The sequence below is a fragment of the Myxine glutinosa genome, chromosome 9 (genome assembly GCF_964187855.1).
Source record: "Myxine glutinosa chromosome 9, kmMyxGlut1.1, whole genome shotgun sequence".
Taxonomy (NCBI): domain Eukaryota; kingdom Metazoa; phylum Chordata; class Myxini; order Myxiniformes; family Myxinidae; genus Myxine; species Myxine glutinosa.
This window is the reverse complement of record NC_136269.1, coordinates 30,574,840-30,597,872: the sequence shown is the minus strand read 5'-3', so window position 1 is coordinate 30,597,872 and position 23,033 is coordinate 30,574,840. Positions and strand designations below refer to the sequence as shown.

The 23,033-nt window shown below is 45.0% G+C and overlaps 1 protein-coding gene across 1 annotated transcript in view; it reads left to right on the top strand.

Annotated features, from left to right (window-relative positions):
- Window positions 1-23,033, top strand: part of LOC137435786 (protein salvador homolog 1) — a 69,939-nt gene that overhangs the window by 40,864 nt on the left and 6,042 nt on the right. Inside the window, exons 2-3 of the mRNA XM_078784226.1 lie at window positions 18,710-18,968; window positions 21,253-21,378. Of these exons, the coding sequence (XP_078640352.1) occupies window positions 18,710-18,968; window positions 21,253-21,378 (385 nt within the window). The remainder of the gene's footprint in view (window positions 1-18,709; window positions 18,969-21,252; window positions 21,379-23,033) is intronic.

The following is a 23,033-nucleotide window of genomic DNA, read 5'->3' as shown; positions in this document are numbered from 1 at the left end:
TCTCCCACCTCCCCCCAAGCCCTCTCCCTCCCATATTTCTCTCGATGTCCCTGCTCTCAAATGATGTGTTTGTGTCCTTCCCCCTCTCTCCCCATCTTGTCTACCGCTCCCCTTATTTTGTGTTTTATGTGTCGATTTGACTTTTTGTGTGATTAATGTTAGCTCTTTCACGAGCCTCGATCTTGTATCCAAAAAAAAAAAAAAAAACTTTGTATGGTTGTCGGCCACCATACCCCATTTGTGTCAAAGTATAACGAGTTGTGCATTCTTTTATTGGTCTTTCGGCACCAATGTTGTACTGGACTGTCAGTTCACTGACGACTGTTGAGCATGAAAAACCCAGCAGCGTTGCAGTTCTTGACACGCTCATACCGGTGCACATGCCAATTACTACCATACCCCGTTCAAAGGCATTTAAATATTTTGTCTTGTCCATTCACCCTCTGAATGGCACACATGCACAATCCAGGTCTCAATCATCTCAAGGCTTAAAAATCCTTCTTTAATCTATCTCCTCCCCTTCATCTACACTGATTGAAGTGGATTTAACAGGTGCAATCATCAAGGGAGGGGAGGAGAGGGGGAGTGGGGGGAGGATGGTGAAGGGGGAAGGGGCAAGGGAGAGGAAGGGGAGGAGAAGGGGAGGAGAAGGGGAGGTGGGGAAGGGGCAGGGGTTGATGAGGAAGGTGAAGGGGGGAAGGAGCAAGGGAGAGGGGGAGAGGAGAGGAGGAGAGGAGGACAAATTTACCCATGTGAAGAGTGCTTTAACCTCAGTGTTGCCCAGGTAAAAAAAGGAAATTGTAATACCCTCTGCCACCACCACCAGTTGGTGCTACACAGTACACATTTACATAAATAATGCCCCCTCCCTCAATTTTTATGCCCCTCCCTCCACTCCCCCCCCCCATTCTGACTCCCCACTCCCCCTCCCCCCATTCCGATTCCTCACATCCCCATGTGAGGCCGCAGATGCATAGCCTATGTTACCTCCCACACACTGTTGTATTTGTACCCCGGGCTTGGAGTTTGTAACTTTAAAGATGTGGCCGTGCATAGAACACATACATACCAAGGTGGCCACAAAGTCCCTATGCACGCAGTTAGAATTTAGTTAGAATTTATCTGTATGCTCCCCTCCATTCTCTGCACAAATTTGAATTTTTCTCCATTTTCTTCTGGACATCTTCCATGTTGAGGGTTGGAGGTCATAAAAGGAACCCCTGACAGCTGTTTTGAGGTCTTCAACTGTTGTTAGGCGGAGATGAGAAATTTCCTCTTTTACAAGGCCCCAAAGCGAGTCGTCACATGTTGTTAAGTCCGGACTTCGAGGAGGTCACACTATCTCAGATCCACGTCCAATCCCATCGTCCACTGAATTTGTCATCGAGATATTCTCTAACTGCGAGAGCGTAATGTGCTGGTGCACAATCTTGTTGCAGGATAGCTGTTATCTCGAGACCTCTCAAGCAGTTGTGGAACAAACCACGTCTGAAGCATGTTCAAATAAGCAGTGTGATTGACACTTGTATCAAAAAATATGGCCCTATGAAGTGATCTTCTGAAATTTCTGCCCACATCATGACATGAAGAGGATGCTGTTCAATTTCCTCATAAAAATGAGGATTTTCTTTGCACCAAAAATAAACATTCCTGGACCAATTGCTGAGGTAAATAGCACACTCGTCCGAAAAAAAATACGCTTCGTCTTGATTTAATGGTGGGAAATCGCTGCAGGAAGAGCCTTGCAAGCAACCTCACGAGTGGCCAAGTCTCCATCGGAAGGTTCATTAACACATCCAGGCTAAAATGGATTCAATCCCAAATCCTTTTTGATTATTTTTTGGACTGTTGAGCATGGAATGCCCAACTCAGAAGATCTTTTTAGAGATGATTTCAGTGGTGACCTCGAGCAGGACGCATCAATAATGTCCACATGGCATTGACCTGATGCTGGACGACCAGAACGCTTTAAATAAAGGACACTCCCTGTTGAAGAAGTCTTCTTCTCCCTTGCCCACATCATGTCGGAAACAACAGAGACAAACAGAGAGAGATTGATATTTTTTTTCCCATTCTAGGTATAGATATCTATTTCTGGGTTGTTTTCAAGACTTTGCACATGGCAGCTTGGTAGTTAACATGGTATTTATGGTTGCATAGATAATCTTTGGAAGGAAGAACTTGTGTGCACAGCACAATGTCCAGTCGTGAACATTTCACATCTGGCTTGGTTAACGTCTCGGCATACACTCTGCCCATATAATTCACAGGTGTGTGCCTCAAACGTCTTCACACAGTGATTGCGAAACAGTAAATGACGTCCATAACGTCCCAAAGATGGAGCAGTGCACTTTGCTTGCAATAAGGACCTTCGCCGTCTTCCCTTTCCCCATTCCGTATAGATCACTCACTGTGTGTGTTTGTTCTGTGGCTCCAAGGGGATTTCGAATTCCCGACCTGAGAGGCAGAGCAATCCAATGGGAGCAGCACATACATCTTTCCCAAACCAGTCGAAGATGAGACGAACATCAACTGTGTGAGTGTTATTGTTTCCTCTGCCCAAATGGAAGTAGAGTTTGGATTGTGCTGGTAAATTCCAATCAAAGCACAAAGACATCCATGTCAGGACTGTTAATGATGCCATGCACAGTATTTTCAGAAAGTATTCACACCCCTTGATTTTTTTTCTTCCACATTTTGTTGTGTTGCACCTGAATTTAAAATGGATTGAAATTAAAATTTTTGTCACCGATCTACACCGATGGTTGAAAACGATTCACACTACTTCAAAACTGCTTCTGCCGCAACTCGCGGTCAAACAAAGACGTACTATAACAAATAGACGAACTAAGGAATTGATCCTATTGAAAAACCAATCACATCTTCATGACATATTGAGCTTTGTTGTGAATCCTCAGAAGTCAGAACACCCCTTCCCTCACGTACACCCACATGTAGAGGGAGGGAGGGAAATCCCCTTGGAGCCACAGAACAGACACACTTAGTCTGAAACCCCACTCGGTCTGAAAACCCACTCAGGGTAAGATGTGACGCAGGCAGCCGGACTCATGCCAGGAAATCTTCAAAATGAACGACAAAGCTTTGCTATAAGAAGCTATTTTGTCATTACATGTGAAAATGCATTACTGTACTTATTTATTTGTTGGGTGTCTTATCCCACCTGTCAGTTGTTGTGTCGGCACTACGGTTGAAGGCGTGACGTTCCCACCCTCCTTATTGCAGGCCAAGGAGCATCCGGCTTCCACGTTTCCACCCGGCTCAGTAGAACAGTTGGCCCTCATTCAACCCTCGAAGCAGAAGGTTTGGCTCAGGGAACAAAATCGAAGAATGAACGGCCTGAGACGACGACGAGTGAATATAGAATTTGCGTCAGTGGCACAATGTCTAAATGGGGATTCTGTCCCTAACTGTGCACCGCTCATGTCCTTGCATCCTCACTGGTGATGTAGGAACAATCCGCACTGGGCCTCACCCGTAGAACAAGTAAGGATTTCTAAACAGGATAACAGACCTGCCAAACGAAGAGGAATTTGCTTTTGGAATGTCTGGAGGAAGATTGAATGGGTCAAAGATGAAAAACAAAAATAGATTTGCTCTGGACTTTAGCAGTGGTGGTGTGTGTGTGTGTGTGTGTGTGTGTGTGTGTGTGTGTGTGTGTGTGTGTGTGTGTGTGTGTGTGTGTGTGTGTGTGTGTGTGTGTGTGTGTGTGTATGTGTGTACTTTTTCCAACTTTATTAATTAATAGATGGGCTTCAATTTAAACAAGGGACGTGGCCATTTTGAATCGAGAAACGGATTATGTTACAGACAGACATCAATGTATGCACACTTGCATCTAGTGTGGGATTGATAGACTTGCATCTTGCATCTACACTTGCATCTAGTGTGGGATTGATAGACTTGCATCTTGCATCTCGACTTGCATCTTGCATCTCGACTTGCATCTTGCATCGAGACTTGCATCAAGTGTGGGATTGATAGACTTGCATCTAGACTTGCATCTAGTGTGGGATTGATAGACTTGCATCTTCCATCTAGAGTTGCATCTAGTGTGGGATTGATAGACTTGCATCTTGCATCTAGACTTGTATCTAGTGTGGGATTGATAGACTTGCATCTTGCATCTAGACTTGCATCTAGTGTGGGATTGATACTTGCATCTTGCATCTAGACTTGCATCGAGTGTGGTATTGATAGTCTTGCATCTTGCATCTCGACTTGCATCTTGCATCTAGACTTGCATCTAGTGTGGGATTGATAGACTTGCATCTTGCATCTAGACTTGCATCTAGTGTGGGATTGATACTTGCATCTTGCATCTAGACTTGCATCGAGTGTGGTATTGATAGACTTGCATCTTGCATCTCGACTTGCATCGTGCATCTAGACTTGCATCTAGTGTGGGATTGATAGACTTGCCTCTTCCATCTAGAGTTGCATCTAGTGTGGGATTGATAGACTGATAGACTTGCATCTTGCATCTAGACTTGCATCTAGTGTGGGATTGATAGACTTGCATCTTGCATCTAGACTTGCATCTTGCATATAGACTTGCATCTAGTGTGGGATTGATAGACTTGCATCTTGCATCTAGACTTGCATCTAGTGTGGGATTGATAGACTTGCATCTTGCATCTCGACTTGCATCTTGCATCTAGACTTGTATCTAGTGTGGGATTGATAGACTTGCATCTTGCATCTAGACTTGCATCTAGTGTGGGATTGATACTTGCATCTTGCATCTAGACTTGCATCGAGTGTGGTATTGATAGACTTGCATCTTGCATCTCGACTTGCATCGTGCATCTAGACTTGCATCTAGTGTGGGATTGATAGACTTGCATCTTGCATCTGGACTTGCATCTAGTGTGGGATTGATAGACTTGCATCTTGCATCTAGACTTGCATCTTGCATATAGACTTGCATCTAGTGTGGGATTGATAGACTTGCATCTTGCATCTAGACTTGCATCTAGTGTGGGATTGATAGACTTGCATCTTGCATCTCGACTTGCATCTTGCATCTAGACTTGCATCTTGCATCTAGACTTGCATCTAGTGTGGGATTGATAGACTTGCATCTTGCATCTCGACTTGCATCTTGCATCTAGACTTGCATCAAGTGTGGGATTGATAGACTTGCATCTAGACTTGCATCTAGTGTGGGATTGATAGACTTGCATCTTCCATCTAGAGTTGCATCTAGTGTGGGACTGATAGACTTGCATCTTGCATCTAGACTTGTATCTAGTGTGGGATTGACAGACTTGCATCTTGCATCTAGACTTGCATCTAGTGTGGGATTGATACTTGCATCTTGCATCCAGACTTGCATCGAGTGTGGGATTGATAGACTTGCATCTTGCATCTAGATTTGCATCTTGCATCTAGTGTGGGATTGATAGACTTGCATCTTGCATCTAGACTTGCATCGAGTGTGGGATTGATAGACTTGCATCCGGCATCTCGACTTGCATCTAGTGTGGGATTGATAGACTTGCCTCTTGCATCTAGACTTGCATGTAGTGTGGGATTGATAGACTTGATTCTTGCATCTAGACTTGCATCTAGTGTGGGATTGATAGACTTGCATCTTGCATCTAGACTTGCATCTAGTGTGGGATTGATAGGCTTGCATCTTGTATCTAGACTTGCATCTAGTGTGGGATTGATAGACTTGCATCTTGCATCTAGACTTGCATCAAGTGTGGGATGGATAGACTTGCATCTCGACTTGCATCTAGTGTGGGATTGATGGACTTGCATCTTGCATCTCGACTTGCATTTGTGTGGGATTGATAGACTTGCATCTTGCATATAGACTTGCATCTAGTGTGGGATTGATAGACTTGCACCGTGCATCTAGACTTGCATCTAGTGTGGGATTGATAGACTTGCATCTTGCATATAGACTTGCATCTAGTGTTGGATTGATAGACTTGCATCTTGCATCTAGACTTGCATCTGGTGTAGGATTGATAGACTTGCATCTTGCATCTAGACTTGTATCAAGTGTGGGATTGATAGACTTGCATCTTGCATCTGGACTTGCATCTAGTGTGGGATTGATAGACTTGCATCTTCCATCTAGACTTGCATCTTACATGTAGACTTGCATCTAGTGTGGGATTGATAGACTTGCATCTTGCATCTAGACTTGCATCTAGTGTGGGATTGATAGACTTGCATCTTGCATATAGACTTGCATCTTGTGTTGGATTGATAGACTTGCATCTTGCATCTCGACTTGTATCAAGTGTGGGATTGATAGACTTGCATCTTGCATCTGGACTTGCATCCAGTGTGGGATTGATAGACTTGCATCTTCCATCTAGACTTGCATCTTGCATATAGACTTGCATCTCGTGTGGGATTGATAGACTTGCATCTTGCATCTAGACTTGCATCTTGTGTGGGATTGATAGACTTGCATCTTCCATCTCGACTTGCATCTAGTGTGGGATTGATAGACTTGCATCTTGCATATAGACTTGCATCTAGTGTGGGATTGATAGACTTGCATCTTGCATCTAGACTTGCATCTAGTGTGGGATTGATAGACTTGCATCTTGCATCTAGACTTGCATCTAGTGTAGGATTGATAGAATTGCATCTTGCATCTAGACTTGCATCTAGTGTGGGATTGATAGACTTGCATCTTGCATCTAGACTTGCATCTTGTGTGGGATTGATAGACTTGCATCTTCCATCTCGACTTGCATCTAGTGTGGGATTGATAGACTTGCATCTTGCATATAGACTTGCATCTAGTGTGGGATTGATAGACTTGCATCTTGCATCTAGACTTGCATCTAGTGTGGGATTGATAGACTTGCATCTTGCATCTAGACTTGCATCTAGTGTAGGATTGATAGAATTGCATCTTGCATCTAGACTTGTATCAAGTGTGGGATTGATAGACTTGCATCTTGCATCTAGACTTGCATCTAGTGTGGGATTGATAGACTAGCATCTTCCATCTAGACCTGCATCTAGTGTGGGATTGATAGACTTGCATCTTGCATCTAGACTTGTATCTAGTGTGAGGGTGATAGACTTGCATCTTGCATCTAGACTTGCATCTAGTGTGGGATTGATAGACTTGCATCTTGCATCTTGCATCTAGACTTGCATCTTGTGTGGGATTGATAATTGCATCTTGTTATCTAGACTTGCATCTAGTGTGGGATTGATAGACTTGCATCTTGCATCTAGACTTGCATCTAGTGTGGGATTGATAGACTTGCATCTTGCATCTGGACTTGCATCTAGTGTGGGATTGATAGACTTGCATCTTCCATCTAGACTTGCATCTAGTGTGGGATTGATAGGCTTGCATCTTGCATTTAGACTTGCATCTAGTGTGGGATTGATAGACGTGCATCTTGCATGTAGACTTGCATCCAGTGTGGGATTCATAGACTTGCATCTTGCATGTAGTCTTGCATATAGTGTGGGATTGATAGACTTGCATCTTGCATCGAGACTTGCATCTAGTGTGTGATTGATCGACTTGCATCTTGCATCGAGACTTGCATCTAGTGTGGGATTGACTTGCACTCTGCATCTAGACTTGCATCTCGTGTGGGATTGCTAGACTTGCATCTAGACTTGCATCTAGTGTGGGATTGATAGACCTGCATCTTGCATCTAGTCTGGGATTGATAGACTTGCATCTTGCATCTAGACTTGCATCAAGTGTGGGATTGATAGACTTGCATCTTGCATCCAGACTTGCATCTCGTGTGAGATTTATGGACTTGCATCTTGCCTTGCATCTAGTGTGGGATTGATAGACTTGCATCTTGCATCTAGACTTGCATCTAGTGTGGGATTGATAGACTTTCATCTTGCATTTAGACTTGCATCTAGTGTGGGATTGATAGACTTACATCTTGCATCTCGACTTGCATCTAGTGTGGGATTGATAGACTTACATCTAGCATCTAGACTTGCATCTGGTGTGGGATTGATAGACTTGCATCTTGCATCTCGACTTGCATCTAGTGTGGGATTGATAGACTTGCATCTTGCATCTCGACTTGCATCTAGTGTGGGATTGATAGACTTACATCTGGCATCTAGACTTGCATCTGGTGTGGGATTGATAGACTTGCATCTTGCATCTCGACTTGCATCTAGTGTGGGATTGATAGACTTGCATCTTGCATCTCGACTTGCATCTAGTGTGGGATTGATAGACTTACATCTAGCATCTAGACTTGCATCTGGTGTGGGATTGATAGACTTGCATCTTGCATCTCGACTTGCATCTAGTGTGGGATTGATAGACTTGCATCTTGCATCTCGACTTGCATCTAGTGTGGGATTGATAGACTTGCATCTCGACTTGCATCGTGTGGGATTGATAGACTTGCATCTCGACTTGCATCTAGTGCGGGAAACCCATCTAGCCTGGGATTGAGTCCCGGTCCCAGAGGAGTCCATTAGGCCCATCAAAAACCTGCACAACGGTTGCCAATCTATGGTTGTTTGTCGGTACTCTATTTCTTTAAACGTCAACCCTGCGCAAGATTGGAGGTCTCGTCTCTTCAAAGCTGTCCATGTGCGCTCGCTTTCGAAGTTAAGTAACTTTTCACAATTGTGTTTTTGTCGAAACTGTATCTTTCTCTCGGTGTATGTACCTATTGGGGTGTCTTTAATAGTATTCTTGGTGTTGGTTTTTCATACCTGTGTACAGAATCGTCGGTCTTTCGTATCGCGTATTCTGGCCTAAGTGTAGTACTAGGCTACCGTGTCCGACCTTGGCTTGAGGCTTTGTTTTTGTCTCAGCGGTTCTCCGATCGCGCTGCAATTACTTTCCGGTCTCTGTTTTTCACGGTCTTTTCACCACATACTTCCTTGTTTTAAAATCTCAAAAAAAAAAAAAACAAAAAAACATTTCCTTCTGTTCTTATTCGTTTATTCGTTCTTATTTGTTCGTTCGTTCTTCGACCACGTTGTTTGTGATCACGTTGTTAAAAAATGTCTCATCTGTCCCCTGAAGACCTGTATTCTGTCATATTCTATAACACCTTTTTATTCTTCTTCTATAAAAGGATGCTTTCGACTTGCTCACCAAATCTATTCATTCCAAAAAAAAATTCCATCTCTTATAGTGCATCTTTCATTCATTCCCTAAACTCTCCAGCACTCCATCCTCCCTCCAGCGTCCTCAAACGTATTTTTGACTCGAATGTCTCAAGGAACTCATTTTGCAATAAATGTTCGTTTCCCGTTAATCGTACACTTTTCAAAATCCCATCACCCCAAAATCCCATTTCCCATCACCCCTCCCCTCTAAATCTACCTCCTTGCCCCTCCCCTCCAAATCATCCCCATCACCCATCTCTTTCAAATCTTCCCCCTTGCCCCTCCCCTCCAAATCTTTCCAATCACCCATTCCTTTCAAATCTCCCCCCACACCCCTCCCCTCCGAGACTCTCCCTCGCTCCTCCCCTCCTAGACTCCCCTCTCACCCCTCCTCCTCAAAGCGTCCTCCCCGCTTCTTCCCCCTTCCAACTTTCACCTTCATCTCCCTCAACCTTCTGCCTCGCTCTTCCCCCTCGTCAAATAACACCTCACTGCGCCTCTCCCAATCACCATCAAACCTTTTGTCTGCCCCATTCTTCCCTTTCTCCAAGCTATTCTGTAATCTCCGACACACCTTCAACAGCTCTCCCTACCTCTTCCTCCTCTTCCACATCTTACCCTACCGCTCCCCCCCCCCTGTTCTGTATCCGATGCTCCCCCTTCCTCTTCCTTAACAGTATGGACCTCAAACATCCAGGGCCTTCGCTCAAACTTGTCTGATCTCTCCATACAGGTTGTTTCTGACAAACCAGACGTGATCTGCTTAACAGAAACTTTCCTCCTTCATGATGTCTCTGATTCCTTGGTATCTCTCCCAGGTTACTCCGTCCTCCGGTATGATAGACCTGAGCCTCGTCCTGGAGGTGGGGTTGCTATCTTTATAAAAAACTCTCTTCCTCACTCGCCCTGCACTGCCCTCTCTCCACCTCACCCCCAGGAATACCTTTGGCTACGGCTTCCCCTTCGCTCCCACCTTTTGTTCATATGTGTGTTGTACCGTCCACCAAACAGTGATGACTCCATCTACATCTCGCTGTCTGAGAATATGGACCAACTTCTATTTACCCATCCCAACTCTCTCTTCCTCATATGTGGTGATTTCAACTGTCACCATGCCAGTTGGCTGGGTGTGGGTACCTCTCTCACCAGCCATGGCTCTTCAGCAAAGGACTTCTGTGACTCACTGGGACTGACACAATCTGTCAATTTCCCGACCCGGATTTCAGTCAACGGAGCATCTTCTCTTCTGGACTTGGTTATGACTAACTTCCCTGAAAATGTCTGCTGCTCTTCTTCTGCTCCAATCGGCTCTTCTGATCATGTGCTTGTTAAAGTGGACATCTCTCTGACCATTCTCAGAGAGCCTCCTCAGCGTCGACGAGTCTGGCATTTCACTCAGGCCAACTGGCACAGTCTTCAAGCAGCCATCAATCATCTGGACTGGTCTCCCATCTCTACTGCCTCTGACATAAATTCTTCCTGGGAATTCTTCCAAAGCAAACTGCTCTCTCTCATGCATAGATTTATCCCATCTCGTCTTCTGTTGTCATACCCTTCCTCCTGTCCATGGTACACGGAATATTGTGGTGAGGCTATTGCCCAGAAACAACTTGCTTTCGTCTCCTGGAAAGCAAATCCAACGGAAGGAAATCTCATTTCCTTTCACAAAGCCCGAAACAAGTGTGTGTCCACCCTCAGGAGAGCCAGGAAACAATATCTCTCCGTTCTCAGGACCGAACTCTCGTATCTGTCTCCCTCTTCCAAATCCAGGTGGCGTCTGGTCAAATCTGTTTCTGGTGTTTGTTCCCCCTCCATCCCCTCCCTCACCTCAAATGGCCACACGGCTGACTCCGCACGTGAAAAAGCTGAATGCCTCAACTCTGTGTTTGCCTCTAAATCTTGTGTCCCAAACCCATCCCTCTCTGTACCCACCATACCCAGTCGTACCCAGCTGCTCCTGGACTCTGTGTCCTTTCCTCCTGACAAGGTGGAAAAGTTTCTGTCAACCCTCGACTCGGATTCTGCAACTGGACCTGACGGCATCAGCCCACGGGTCCTAAAATCCTGTTCTTCCGCTCTTTCACTCCCTCTCTCTGTTTTCTTCACCCTCTCTTTTGCTCAAGGTCATCTTCCATCTGCTTGGAAATCTGCCAACATCACCGCTTTGCACAAAAAAGGTGCAAAAACAGATCCCAGCAACTACAGACCAATCAGCCTTCTCCCAATTATCAGCAAAGTCATGGAATCCATCATTGCTTCAGATATGAAATCTTTCCTCTTCTCCAATGGCTTGATCTCTGATCATCAATTTGGTTTCAGACCTGGACACTCTACTCTGGACATGCTGCTTCTGCTTTCTCAGCAATGGATGGAGGTCCTCAATGCCAAACAGGAAATTAGAGCAGTCTCCCTTGACATATCACGTGCCTTCGATACGGTCTGGCACCCCGCTCTGCTCACAAAACTCTCCTATTTTGGTATCCATGGAAATTTCCACGCATGGCTGGCAGACTTCCTCTCTAGTCGTAGTCAACGTGTGGCCCTGAATGGGTTTCTCTCATCTCCTCTTCCTGTTCAGGCTGGAGTTCCACAAGGCAGTGTTCTGGGCCCTGTGCTTTTTCTGGTCTTCATCAATGATCTCTCTGACTCTCTTGAAAATCCTCTGTATCTCTTTGCTGATGACTCTACTCTCTGTCGCTCCATTCTTCATCCCTCAGATCGGCAGTCTGCAGCCTCCTCACTCTCTGCAGACCTGGACAAAACCACAGACTGGGCAAACAAGTGGAACATGTCTTTCAATCCTGACAAATCTCACACTCTTACGATGTCTCTCCGAAAAGACCGACTGGACAACCCTCCCATCCACTTTCTGAATAATCCTCTCCAAGAAGTTCTGTCACTCAAGCTTTTGGGTCTCACTATCTGCCATGATCTTTCCTGGGAAAACCACATTTCAAATCTGGCCTCCAAAGCCAGTCGCCGACTGGGCATCCTCCGTCGTGCGAAGTCCTTCCTTGGCACACCTGAGCTCCTCACCACATACAAGGCTTTCATCCGCAGCTCAATGGAATACTGCTCTCCCCTCTGGGCTGGTGCTCCTGCCTCACACCTAGCTCGTCTTCACGCTGTTGAAACCAAAGCATTCAGAATCATTGGAATCTCCTGCGATGAAGCTAACTCCAAGGGCCTCTCACTCACTCACCGCAGGCAGGTTGGTGGTCTTTCGGTCTTCTCCCGACTCCTCTCTGGCCTTGCCCCCCCAGCTCTCTCTGGGCTCTGTCCCGCAAATATTCCTACAGGTCGCACAAGATCTGCCTGCAACCCTCTTATGGTCAAACTGCCAAAATCAAGACTCTCTGCTCACCTTCACTCCTTCATTCCTCTTTTCTCCCGCCTCTGGAACAAACTCCCTCACTCTCTTTAATCCCACTCCACCCTCCAGGTCTTTAAAACAGCTGTTCACCACCATCTCTTATCTTCCCCCATTCAAAACCTTGATCTTTTCTACCCCCACTAATTTCACCCCAATTCCACTTTTTTGAAATACCAACTTCTGTCCTGGAAGTCCTTGGTGTCCTTGTGTTTTATACTTCTCCCTCCCCCCCCCCCTCGCCCCTTCCCACGCCTCCTCCCCCCAAACCCTCTCCCTTCCACACATCTCCCTGCTCTCAAATGTTGTGTTTGTGTGCTTCCCCTTCTCTCCCAATCTTGTTTTCCGCTCCCTCTTTTTATATATTTTGTTTGTCTGGTTGATTTGTTTGTGAAGTAAATGTTAGCTCTTTCATGAGCCTCGATTCAGTATCCAAAAAAAAAAAAAAAAAAAAAACCCCAGGAAGGAGCCGTTCCTGAAGTCGTTGGTCGGATTCGGCCCGTAGTTTGGGTTCAAACTGAGACCTCCCGGACTCGGAGCAGGTGCGCTCACTCGGCAGGTAATTCCAAAAGGGCGACCTGTGATGGGCACAAAAATACTACCTGTGAACAGACCAAAATATGTCCCTCAATAGAAAGTAAATTAAAATGAAAGATTTCCCTTCCAATCATTTGGATAATCAATTTATGAATGCATCAATTAATAGGATTGCCATACAAGATAAATCCTACAATAATAATCGAGGTTTGCGCAGTGTCCGGGATTCGGTCCAGTCTTAACTCGACAACACTACTCCTGGGATGTCGTTCGTTATTTTTCCAGTTCCCATGGGGGAGGATTTCCCAAAGGGCCAAAACCCACACGAAACCTCCACTTGGGAATTGTGTGGAGCAATAATGTAACGGATGCAACCAACTGTCACCAAAGCCAACCATTAAACATGTTGAACATATTATCGTTTTGGAGAATCGTCAGATTACTCTTTGGGAAATTCCAGAACGAGGTCTTCGATGCAAGTGTGAAAACGAACATTGGATCTCCCTTTAAATTCAATATAAGATGAGGGTTACCAAAGGCCCTGCCCGGCACTCCAAGAGACCTAAAAAAACCAGGGTAATGTAACTGGAGTATATGGGTACTCTGGACAGTTTGGGGGATGAGTTAGAACTCGGGGGGGGGAGTGGGGGGGCTAGACATGGGTACTTCTGGACTATTTGGGGGATGAGTTGAAACTTGGGGGCTAGTTTTGGGGGACTACACCTCGGTACTCCTGGACTCTTTGGGGACGAGTTGAAACTTGGGGGCTAGTTTTGTGGGACTAGACCTGGGTACTCCTGGACTCTTTGGGGGATGAGTTGAAACTTGGGGGCTAGTTTTGGGGGACTACACCTGGGTACTCCTGGACTCTTTGAGGGACGAGTTGAAACTTGGGGGCTAGTTTTGGGGGACTAGACCTGGATACTCCTGGACTATTTGGGAGACGAGTGGAAACTTGGGGGCTAGTTTTGGGGGACTAGACCTGGATACTCCTGGGATATTTGGGGGGTTTGTTGAAACTTGGGGGCTAGTTTTGGGGGACTAGACCTCGGTACTCCTGGACTGTTTGGGAGACGAGTTGAAACTTGGGGGCTAGTTTTGGGGGACTAGACCTGGATACTCCTTGACTGTTTGGGGGACGAGTTGAAACTTGAGGGCTAGTTTTGGGGGACTAGACCTGGATACTCCTGAACGATTTGGGGGACGAGTGAAAACTTGGGGGCTAGTTTTGGGGGACTAGACCTGGATACTCCTGGACTATTTGGGGGATTTGTTGAAACTTGAGGGCTAGTTTTGTGGGACTAGACCTGGGTACTCCTTGACTATTTGGGGGATGAGTTGAAATTTGAGGGCTAGTTTTGTGGGATGAGACCTGGATACTCCTTGACTGTTTGGGGGATTTGTTGAAACTTGAGGGCTAGTTTTGTGGGACTAGACCTGGGTACTCCTTGACTATTTGGGGGATTTGTTGAAACTTGGGGGCTAGTTTTGTGGGACTAGACCTGGGTACTCCTGGACTCTTTGGGGGATGAGTTGAAACTTGGGGGCTAGTTTTGGGGGACTACACCTGGGTACTCCTGGACTCTTTGAGGGACGAGTTGAAACTTGGGGGCTAGTTTTGGGGGACTAGACCTGGATACTCCTGGACTATTTGGGAGACGAGTGGAAACTTGGGGGCTAGTTTTGGGGGACTAGACCTGGATACTCCTGGGATATTTGGGGGGTTTGTTGAAACTTGGGGGCTAGTTTTGGGGGACTAGACCTCGGTACTCCTGGACTGTTTGGGAGACGAGTTGAAACTTGGGGGCTAGTTTTGGGGGACTAGACCTGGATACTCCTTGACTGTTTGGGGGACGAGTTGAAACTTGAGGGCTAGTTTTGGGGGACTAGACCTGGATACTCCTGAACGATTTGGGGGATTTGTTGAAACTTGGGGGCTAGTTTTGGGGGACTAGACCTGGATACTCCTGGACTATTTGGGGGATTTGTTGAAACTTGAGGGCTAGTTTTGTGGGACTAGACCTGGATACTCCTTGACTATTTGGGGGATGAGTTGAAATTTGAGGGCTAGTTTTGTGGAACGAGACCTGGATACTCCTTGACTGTTTGGGGGACGAGTTGAAACTTGGGGGCTAGTTTTGGGGGACTAGACCTGGATACTCCTGGACTATTTGGGGGATTTGTTGAAACTTGAGGGCTAGTTTTGTGGGACTATACCTGGGTACTCCTTGACTGTGTGGGGGACGAGCTGAAACTTGGAGGCTAGTTTTTGGGGGACTATACCAGGATACTCCTGGACTGTTTGGGGGACGAGTTAGAACTTCTCAATCGATGCTTTAGGAAGTTCTAACTCATCCCCATACAGTCCAGAATCACCTTGTTGTATTCAACTCTTTGAATGAATAAAAGAACATCTGTTTGGCATTACGTTTGTGAACGATCATCAAAGCACATGTCTTGAAGTTGCTAAATACCACCGGGCCAAAGATTTCTATGGAGAGGGAACCCAGGCGATACTATATCGACAGGAAAAGTGCGTCTCTCCATCAGGGGGAATATCTTGAGAAACGGATGAAGTTTCATCAACTCCACATTTACTTTTTGATTTCCTTCCCAGAATCAAAAGAGCACTTCAACTTTGACCTCAGCTTCAAGTTAATGCTTCCCTTGAGGGTGTGCAATATTCAATGGAATGTTTTCCTTATAAAAGCAATGAATACCCTCGATATTATTAGAGCTCACAATTTTCCCGAGCGTGCTGGGTTCCGAGACAGGCGTTGGCCCAGTTTAGCGGAAGTTACCCATCCATGTGAGTTCCACCCAAGGACTTCAAGGACGTTGACCTTTCCACTTCAGCCTCGCCGCTTCGCATCCCGTGCACACACTCTGGCAACGAAGCGGAATTCCTACCGCCTGGCTACCGTGACCCTGGTCTGGAATGGCAAGCGGCCTGTCGTGCTGTGTCCGACGGATGTGTTTCCCACCGTTTTGTGTTCCCACACATCGCAGCAAGTGGTGAGAGGGATTTGTGAAAAAAACCATCATTAATGACCAATTATTCCAGAATGAAAACGTTTAAAACAGTATTCCGCTGCCATGTTGCTTGCAACCACATCCAGCTGCCATGATGTAGTACTTACTCCTCAAGGAACGTAGTCCATGGTAAAATATAGGTTACCAGTACCACTTTGAGGGGGAAAGGGGGGAATTTTCCATATGCTATTTTTCAAGTAGTATTATATCCCAAGTTTACATTTTCACATAAGAGCCTGGTGTTGGCTTAGCGGTTGGGGTGCCGGCTTGGGATCCTAGGATCCCGAGCTCAAATCCTGGTTGATCGCTGAATTTATGCCAGACTCAGCCTGTCATCCTTCCGAGGTCCGCAAATTGAGTACCAGTTCACTGGTAATTCCCTGTGTGTCGCACGAGGCGACCAACAGGGTTGGTGGCAGGAAGGGCATCCGGCCATAAAACATTGCTTCAAAAAGAGGAACACGGTGCCCAAAAAAAGGCCAACCCCCACTCTGTGGGGGAAAAATGGCCTCTAAAGGAGGTTCTTTACATTTTCACATAACGGACATCTGAAATGTGCATTTTTTTTTTTTTTTAAATAACAATTTATTGAAGGGCATAAAAAAATCATTAAAAGTAACAAAGTGAGCTAATACTTCAGATGCGAATAAAACTTTGAAACAACTGGATATAAAGTTGAGAACTGATATTGAAAGCCAAAAGGAAGAACTCTCATGGCCACCGCAACTATCACAACTGAACATTGATGCTGTATACGCATTCCTTCCTCTGTTAAGCTATTCCTCAAGTGTTAACTGGAAACGTTGAGGATTCTCGTGTGTTACCCGATAAAGTTTCTAAACATCAATTCCATTGGCCAAGACTTCATCCACAATGTGAGTGCTGGTAAACACAAAGCCCTTAAGCATATACTGCTGCCCATTTGCAGTTAACGTTTTTACTGGAAATGTTGCACTAATAAAAATTCTGAACCGTCTGGGTCATGAAATATCATATTCCAAAACGACAGAGATTGATACAACTTTTGCATTTTATAAGACGTCATCACCAGCTGGGTATGCTATTGTGCTACATGAGCAGATCCATTGTAGCATTCCCACTGGACTTGTCTTTGACAACATTGATCACCTTGAAGAGACCCTCACTGGTGCAGGTACAGCAGACAGGGTGAATGGAATTGCTGTTCAGAAAACAATCATAGGCCCACATCAAGAAAGGCCCAAAACTACAAATGATACCTACATATAATGCTGGTGATGTGGGGCTCCAACTGTGTTTCATCACGTGATGGTTTAGCAGTAGAGTGTATTTGTATGAATTTGCATTCTGTATAACAGGTAAATCAGCATGAAGGAATTGTGAAACACGTCAACCAATATGAGTAGATGTGCTTGTTAAGAAAAGGTATCGCTAAATGATATTTATGTGCATAAGATCGTCATTAAACTATAATATAAGAAAACGCATTCTGAACAGGAAGAAAAAGACGTAAAATGTCATCAAAGCCCCCGCTGTGGTTTTAGTAATCTTGCTGTACAGAGTTAAAGGTCGCCAGTCGGCCATCTTTGGTCGGATGACAAACAAAATCTTCCGCATATCAACTCATGTATTGTCTTGTGCTAAGTTTCAACAATACATATAGTTTATTGTGCCGTTTTCGTGGGAGTGTCTTTAACAGAAGTAAAAATATTATAAACCACAAACACGTATGATTACCTTTTTAAACAGTCGCTAATGCTGTTTAACACTAAACTGAAATAAATTTGGAGTAATCCGGACATCAGTCTATGCTTATCACGTCGACGATCGCACCTGATGAAAGATCTACTGTGGTCTATATACCTCACTAGGGTTATTAACACGACTCTTCCTGCCACGAATGTGGATTTCTTCCGATAATATATATAATAATATATAGTATACAAATAATAAGGATAATAACATGACTATTATTGGCAATAATAATAAGGATAATAACATGACTATTATTGGCAATAATAATAAGGATAATAACATGACTATTATTGGCAATAATAATAAGGATAATAACATGACTATTATTGGCAATAATAATAAGGATAATAACATGACTATTATTGGCAATAATAATAAGGACAATAACATGACCCCCTCCCGTCCCCTTCATCAGCGGGTGTACCAGTTTATGGGAATGCAGCTGTACTACTGATCCCGTTACCACCGCCCACTCTTCCCCATCTGAAAATTGAAGATTATGGCAAACATTTATGACGTGGAACAGGTACCGCCACACAATAGCCTACTCTTCTTGAAAGGCACCGTGGTTATCGTTGACGTCCACCGGCAAAAGTTAATGGATCAGACAGCCTGCTTAATGTCACCTCTGAGCAACGCCCTGCCCACAAAGCACCAAGGGTGACAGTTCCTAGTTCGGCCAGGAACGTCTAACCCAGACTAGACATCTTAAAGACGGGTATGGCTGCCTCCGAGCTATCCTGTCATCCCATGAAGATCCGGTAAATATTTCTGAAAAGCAGGCCGATAAGCTGGTCGAGTCTTTGTCAAATGAAGGGCCACACACAGCAAGTGACCTTTTCAGCAAGATTTCAATGCAAATATTATAACCTATAAATTGCATTAATTTTTATCTTCCCTACCCTCTTTTGTCTTATGTAGAGTCTGAAGCGCAGACAGAGTGTATCAAGTCAAGTGAGGCCTCCTTGCCCTCAGGCTGGTTGGTGCAATGGCCACTCGGTCCCAAAAGCCATCGTGATGAAGATTGCCAAGTTAATGGGACCTGCTCGTGGAACCACCCGGTGGGCTTTAGCCGGCCAACTGACAGCAGCTGGCGCCACTCTGTGGACCCCAGGAACGGAGCCTATTATGTGGATCACATAACCTGTCATTCGCCACACCAGCAACAGAGGCCGCAGAGGTGAGGCCGACATTCCTTGTTTTTATTAATATAGAAGTCTGGCCTCGAGGAGGAGCTAAATGACAGAGTGGACGTGTCTACAGACAGGGGGTAAAAGGAGAACACGCACACACAAATGAATGGACGCACAATGGAAAGTAGAATGACACTCGGCAGGGCGATCAACTTTTTCAGATATCGTGCTCCATATATCGATTTTTGGCCCAATCACTCAATGGTGAAGAATCACTTTAACAAATTTTCTGATGCGGATTCGGATTTGAATCTTCACCAAAATTGAATCGATTATTCCTGGGCACACACCGAACCTGTCCATCAAGTTTCAACCAAATTCTTCACAACTTTTTCAGATATCGTGCTCCATATATCGTTATTTCCCCAATCTCTCAATAGCGAAGAATCGTTAAAAAAAAAAATTATCGGTTCCAGATTCGGATCTTCACCAAAATCGAATCATTTCGTCCTCATCACATACCCAACCCCTCCACCAAATTTCGTCCAAATCCATACACAACTTTGAGATATCCTGTTCACAAACAAACTAGCAGACAGACAGACAAGAGTGAAACCATCACTTCCATCGACCATCGGTGCCGGAGGTCGTCATTCGTGAAACTTTAGCAAAGGGAAGTCACGATGTGTTGCCCAGTTTTGTCCGAATTCGAAGTTCCAAACTGGGGAAAAGCATGGCCAGGCTGCACAAAAATATGAACACCTTTCAGAATGATCCGAGGTTGATTTATTAATTTTTATCAACTCTGTGATTGCATTGTGACGATTAATGCGTCGTGACGATTGAGTGACTTGTTGGTGTTCCCTTTCCTCGCAGCGTTCACGAATATCCTCGTAATTCCTGTAAAAGTTCAATGACGTTAACTCACGTCCTTATCCAGCTCGTTATTCATGCACAAGATCCAGCCAGAGCCTGACATCGCTGTTAGATAAATAAATGAATACCGCAAATAAAGTACCATGCAGAGTGTAACTTTTTCAGCAATAATTCAGGAACAATATGGAGGAATTCCACAATACCTTAGTGATGGTCCCAGGTTCGAGTACATTTAGAGAATTCCTTAAGCCATCTTACCATAATTCACCAAATGTCTGTCTGTCTGTTCCCAGGTACCGCAAAAACGGCTGAACCGATCGCAACGAAATTTTGGGTGGGTAATCCTGGGACCCCCCGGAGTAAAATAGGCTATATTGTTTTTCCATTTTTTCCCCAATTTTCCAATTTTTCCAAATTTTCCAAACCCGATGGAATAATATTTACCGATATGAACAGTGATGTGGCTTTTATTGAAATTCTACAAATACTGTTTAGATTTTGATGATTTGCGTGTGATATGATTTAACGGATGTTTATATAAATCGTTTAAAATTTTAAAAAGCCTTCAACTTCTGATATTTTGCCTTTTCATTTGGGCCTCCCAATTGAAGCCCCGCCCATAGGGCAGGTACCGTTGCTAGTTAATGTAATGTTTTTTGGGGGTTTTTATACAAAATCTAGTCTCATGAAAAAGTAAGGGCATGGAACAACAGGTGGACGCAACAATGAACAGAGAGAGGAAAGGCAATGGAAAGAAACAACAATTACCTGTAAATCGATACGAACATCATCCATACACTGGTTGGCATCGGTTCTTGCTGGGAGGCAGTGGGTGGTGTCCCTAATGTTGCGCTCCCTGTATTTAGAGCGGGAGTTAGCAATTAGTTCATTGTGCCGACGAAGGCTCGCCTATTCTTCGCGAAGGACGCCGTGGGGTCTTTAACGTCCACCAACTTGATGGCGCTACATGGGACACCAAGTTTAACATCAATCCGGGGGACGGCACACGCATTGATGAATCGCAGTTTGTAGTTGTGTCGGGATTCGAACCCAGGCTAGACAGGTCGGAGGTGAGTGTGCATACCTCTAGGCCATCCTGCCAACCAGATCAGTTCCAAGGTAAACCGCACAGCTGTTCTTTGATGTAAATAAGCAACGTGAAGGCATTTAACCACACTTGCTTCCGTTTTGGGTGGGAGGTGAAGTATGATTGACATGCTCTTTCATGTGATGCCAATTTTGATAAGACCCTGCACTGCCACAGATGAGTCCTGGTTTATCCTGATAAAAGCGCAGTAGTTTAGCTGAAATCCAGTGAAGCATTTTTGTCATGGTCTTCGTCAACCCCAGGGAGTTCATCGGTTGAAAAACAAATTTGCAACAACAGGCCTCCATGTAAATACAGCAGGCCTCCATCGCTCTTGTTGACCATAACCGCATGCGTTCTTCCTGCAGTCTGGCACAAATTGAGGAACGTTCTCATGTGGTTGAACAGAAGCGCTCCATCCTGGTGCCGGCCAACCCGTACCGCTGCGCCGACATGCCCGAATGGCTGCGCATGTACGCTCGTGCTCCAACCAAGTGAGTTCCTTTCCTCTGGTCAGTTTTCAAACTCCTTCTTTGAGCTTGTCCCACACTCCTTATCACCCGTGTTGTTGTTTTAGCATACTGTTCCAAAAAATGTGACGAAACTCAAAAACAAAAAGACCGAGTCGTGCTACGCAAGCGTACGATTCAGTGTTACTTAGATATGGTGTCCATTCTGGGTTCATTTACGGACTGGATAGCATCCGAATCAAAAACTGTTGCCCAAAACATTGCAGGAAGGATCTTACATCATAGAGCGTGCCATGTTTTCAGATTGGACACTAGATCACCGTATTTTATCTGCTCGCACTCATTTGTGGACAATGACTTTGTGAAAGTGAAGGCCATTGTGTGCTGACATCGTGTAGAAATTGCATTACCAGGCCACGGTCATCACAGTTTCTTGTTTCGTAATGATGGGGAAAATAAGAAGAGGTTCTGGGACTGGAAACTGCAGGTTGGTATCAAATCTCATCATTCTGAGGTTGAGAGTTCTCCTTCTTTTGAGGACCTCGCTCATCTCTTTGGTACGTCTACTACATTCTTATGGAGTATCGATTCTTTAGCAACTCAATTTTTTTTGTATACCAAGTCGAGGCTCGTATAACAGCTAACACATAGAACATATCATAAAGGGAGTGGGAAGCACAACAACAGTAGAGAACAGGGACATCAGGAGATCTGTGGAAGGGAGAGGGCTGTGGCGGGGTACACGGGATAAACAAGATGGACACTACTATGACTTTCAGGAAAGAAAACGGAATCTGAAGGAGGTGAATTAATGAGGGTAGAAAAGATCAAGGTTTTGGATGGGAGAAGATAAGAGATGGTGGTGAGCAGCTGTTTTAAAGACCTGGAGGGAGGAGTGGGATTGAAGTGAGTGAGGGAGTTTGTTCCAGAGGTGGGAGAAAAGAGGAATGAAGGAGTGAAGGTGAGCAGGGAGTCTTGATTTTAGTCGTTTCACCAGAAGAGGGTTGCTGGCAGATCTTGTGCGACCTGCAGGAATATTTGGTGGACAGAGCACAGACAGAGCTGGGGGAAATAGGCCGGAGAGGAGTCGGAAGAAGACAGAAAAACCACCACCTGCCTGCAGTTTTTAAAGTGCTTCTTCACCATTGGGAGATAATGCCAAAAACGATACAAAGCAGGATATCTCAAAAAGTTATGGATGGATTTGGACGAAACTTGGTGGACCGGTTGGGTGTCTGACAAGGACGAATCGATTCAATTTTGGTGAAGATCCGGATCCGGCTAGTAGAAGTTTTTAAGTGATTCTTCACCATTGGGAGATAGGGCCAAAAACGATACCTAGCAGGATATCTCAAAAAGTTGTGCACGGATGATTTTGATTAACTGATTCTGTATTGTGATTTTCTGGTCTACTCCAGGATACAAAACGTAAACTGTCCACCTGGCGGAGGTATGCTCTCTACTGAGTGCCGTTCAAGTTATTTTTGTTATGAGAAGCGACTTTGAAAAAACGCCACAATAAAGCTATCTTAACAGGGATATACACCTCAACACGCAACCCCATTGGTGGGGAAAACCCTCTTGGGGTGGGGGAAAGGGGGAGTTAAATCGCTACAACCTCCTTCGGGTCAAAAATCGTCAGACAGACAGACAGACACCAAATTGCGTATTTTAGTGTG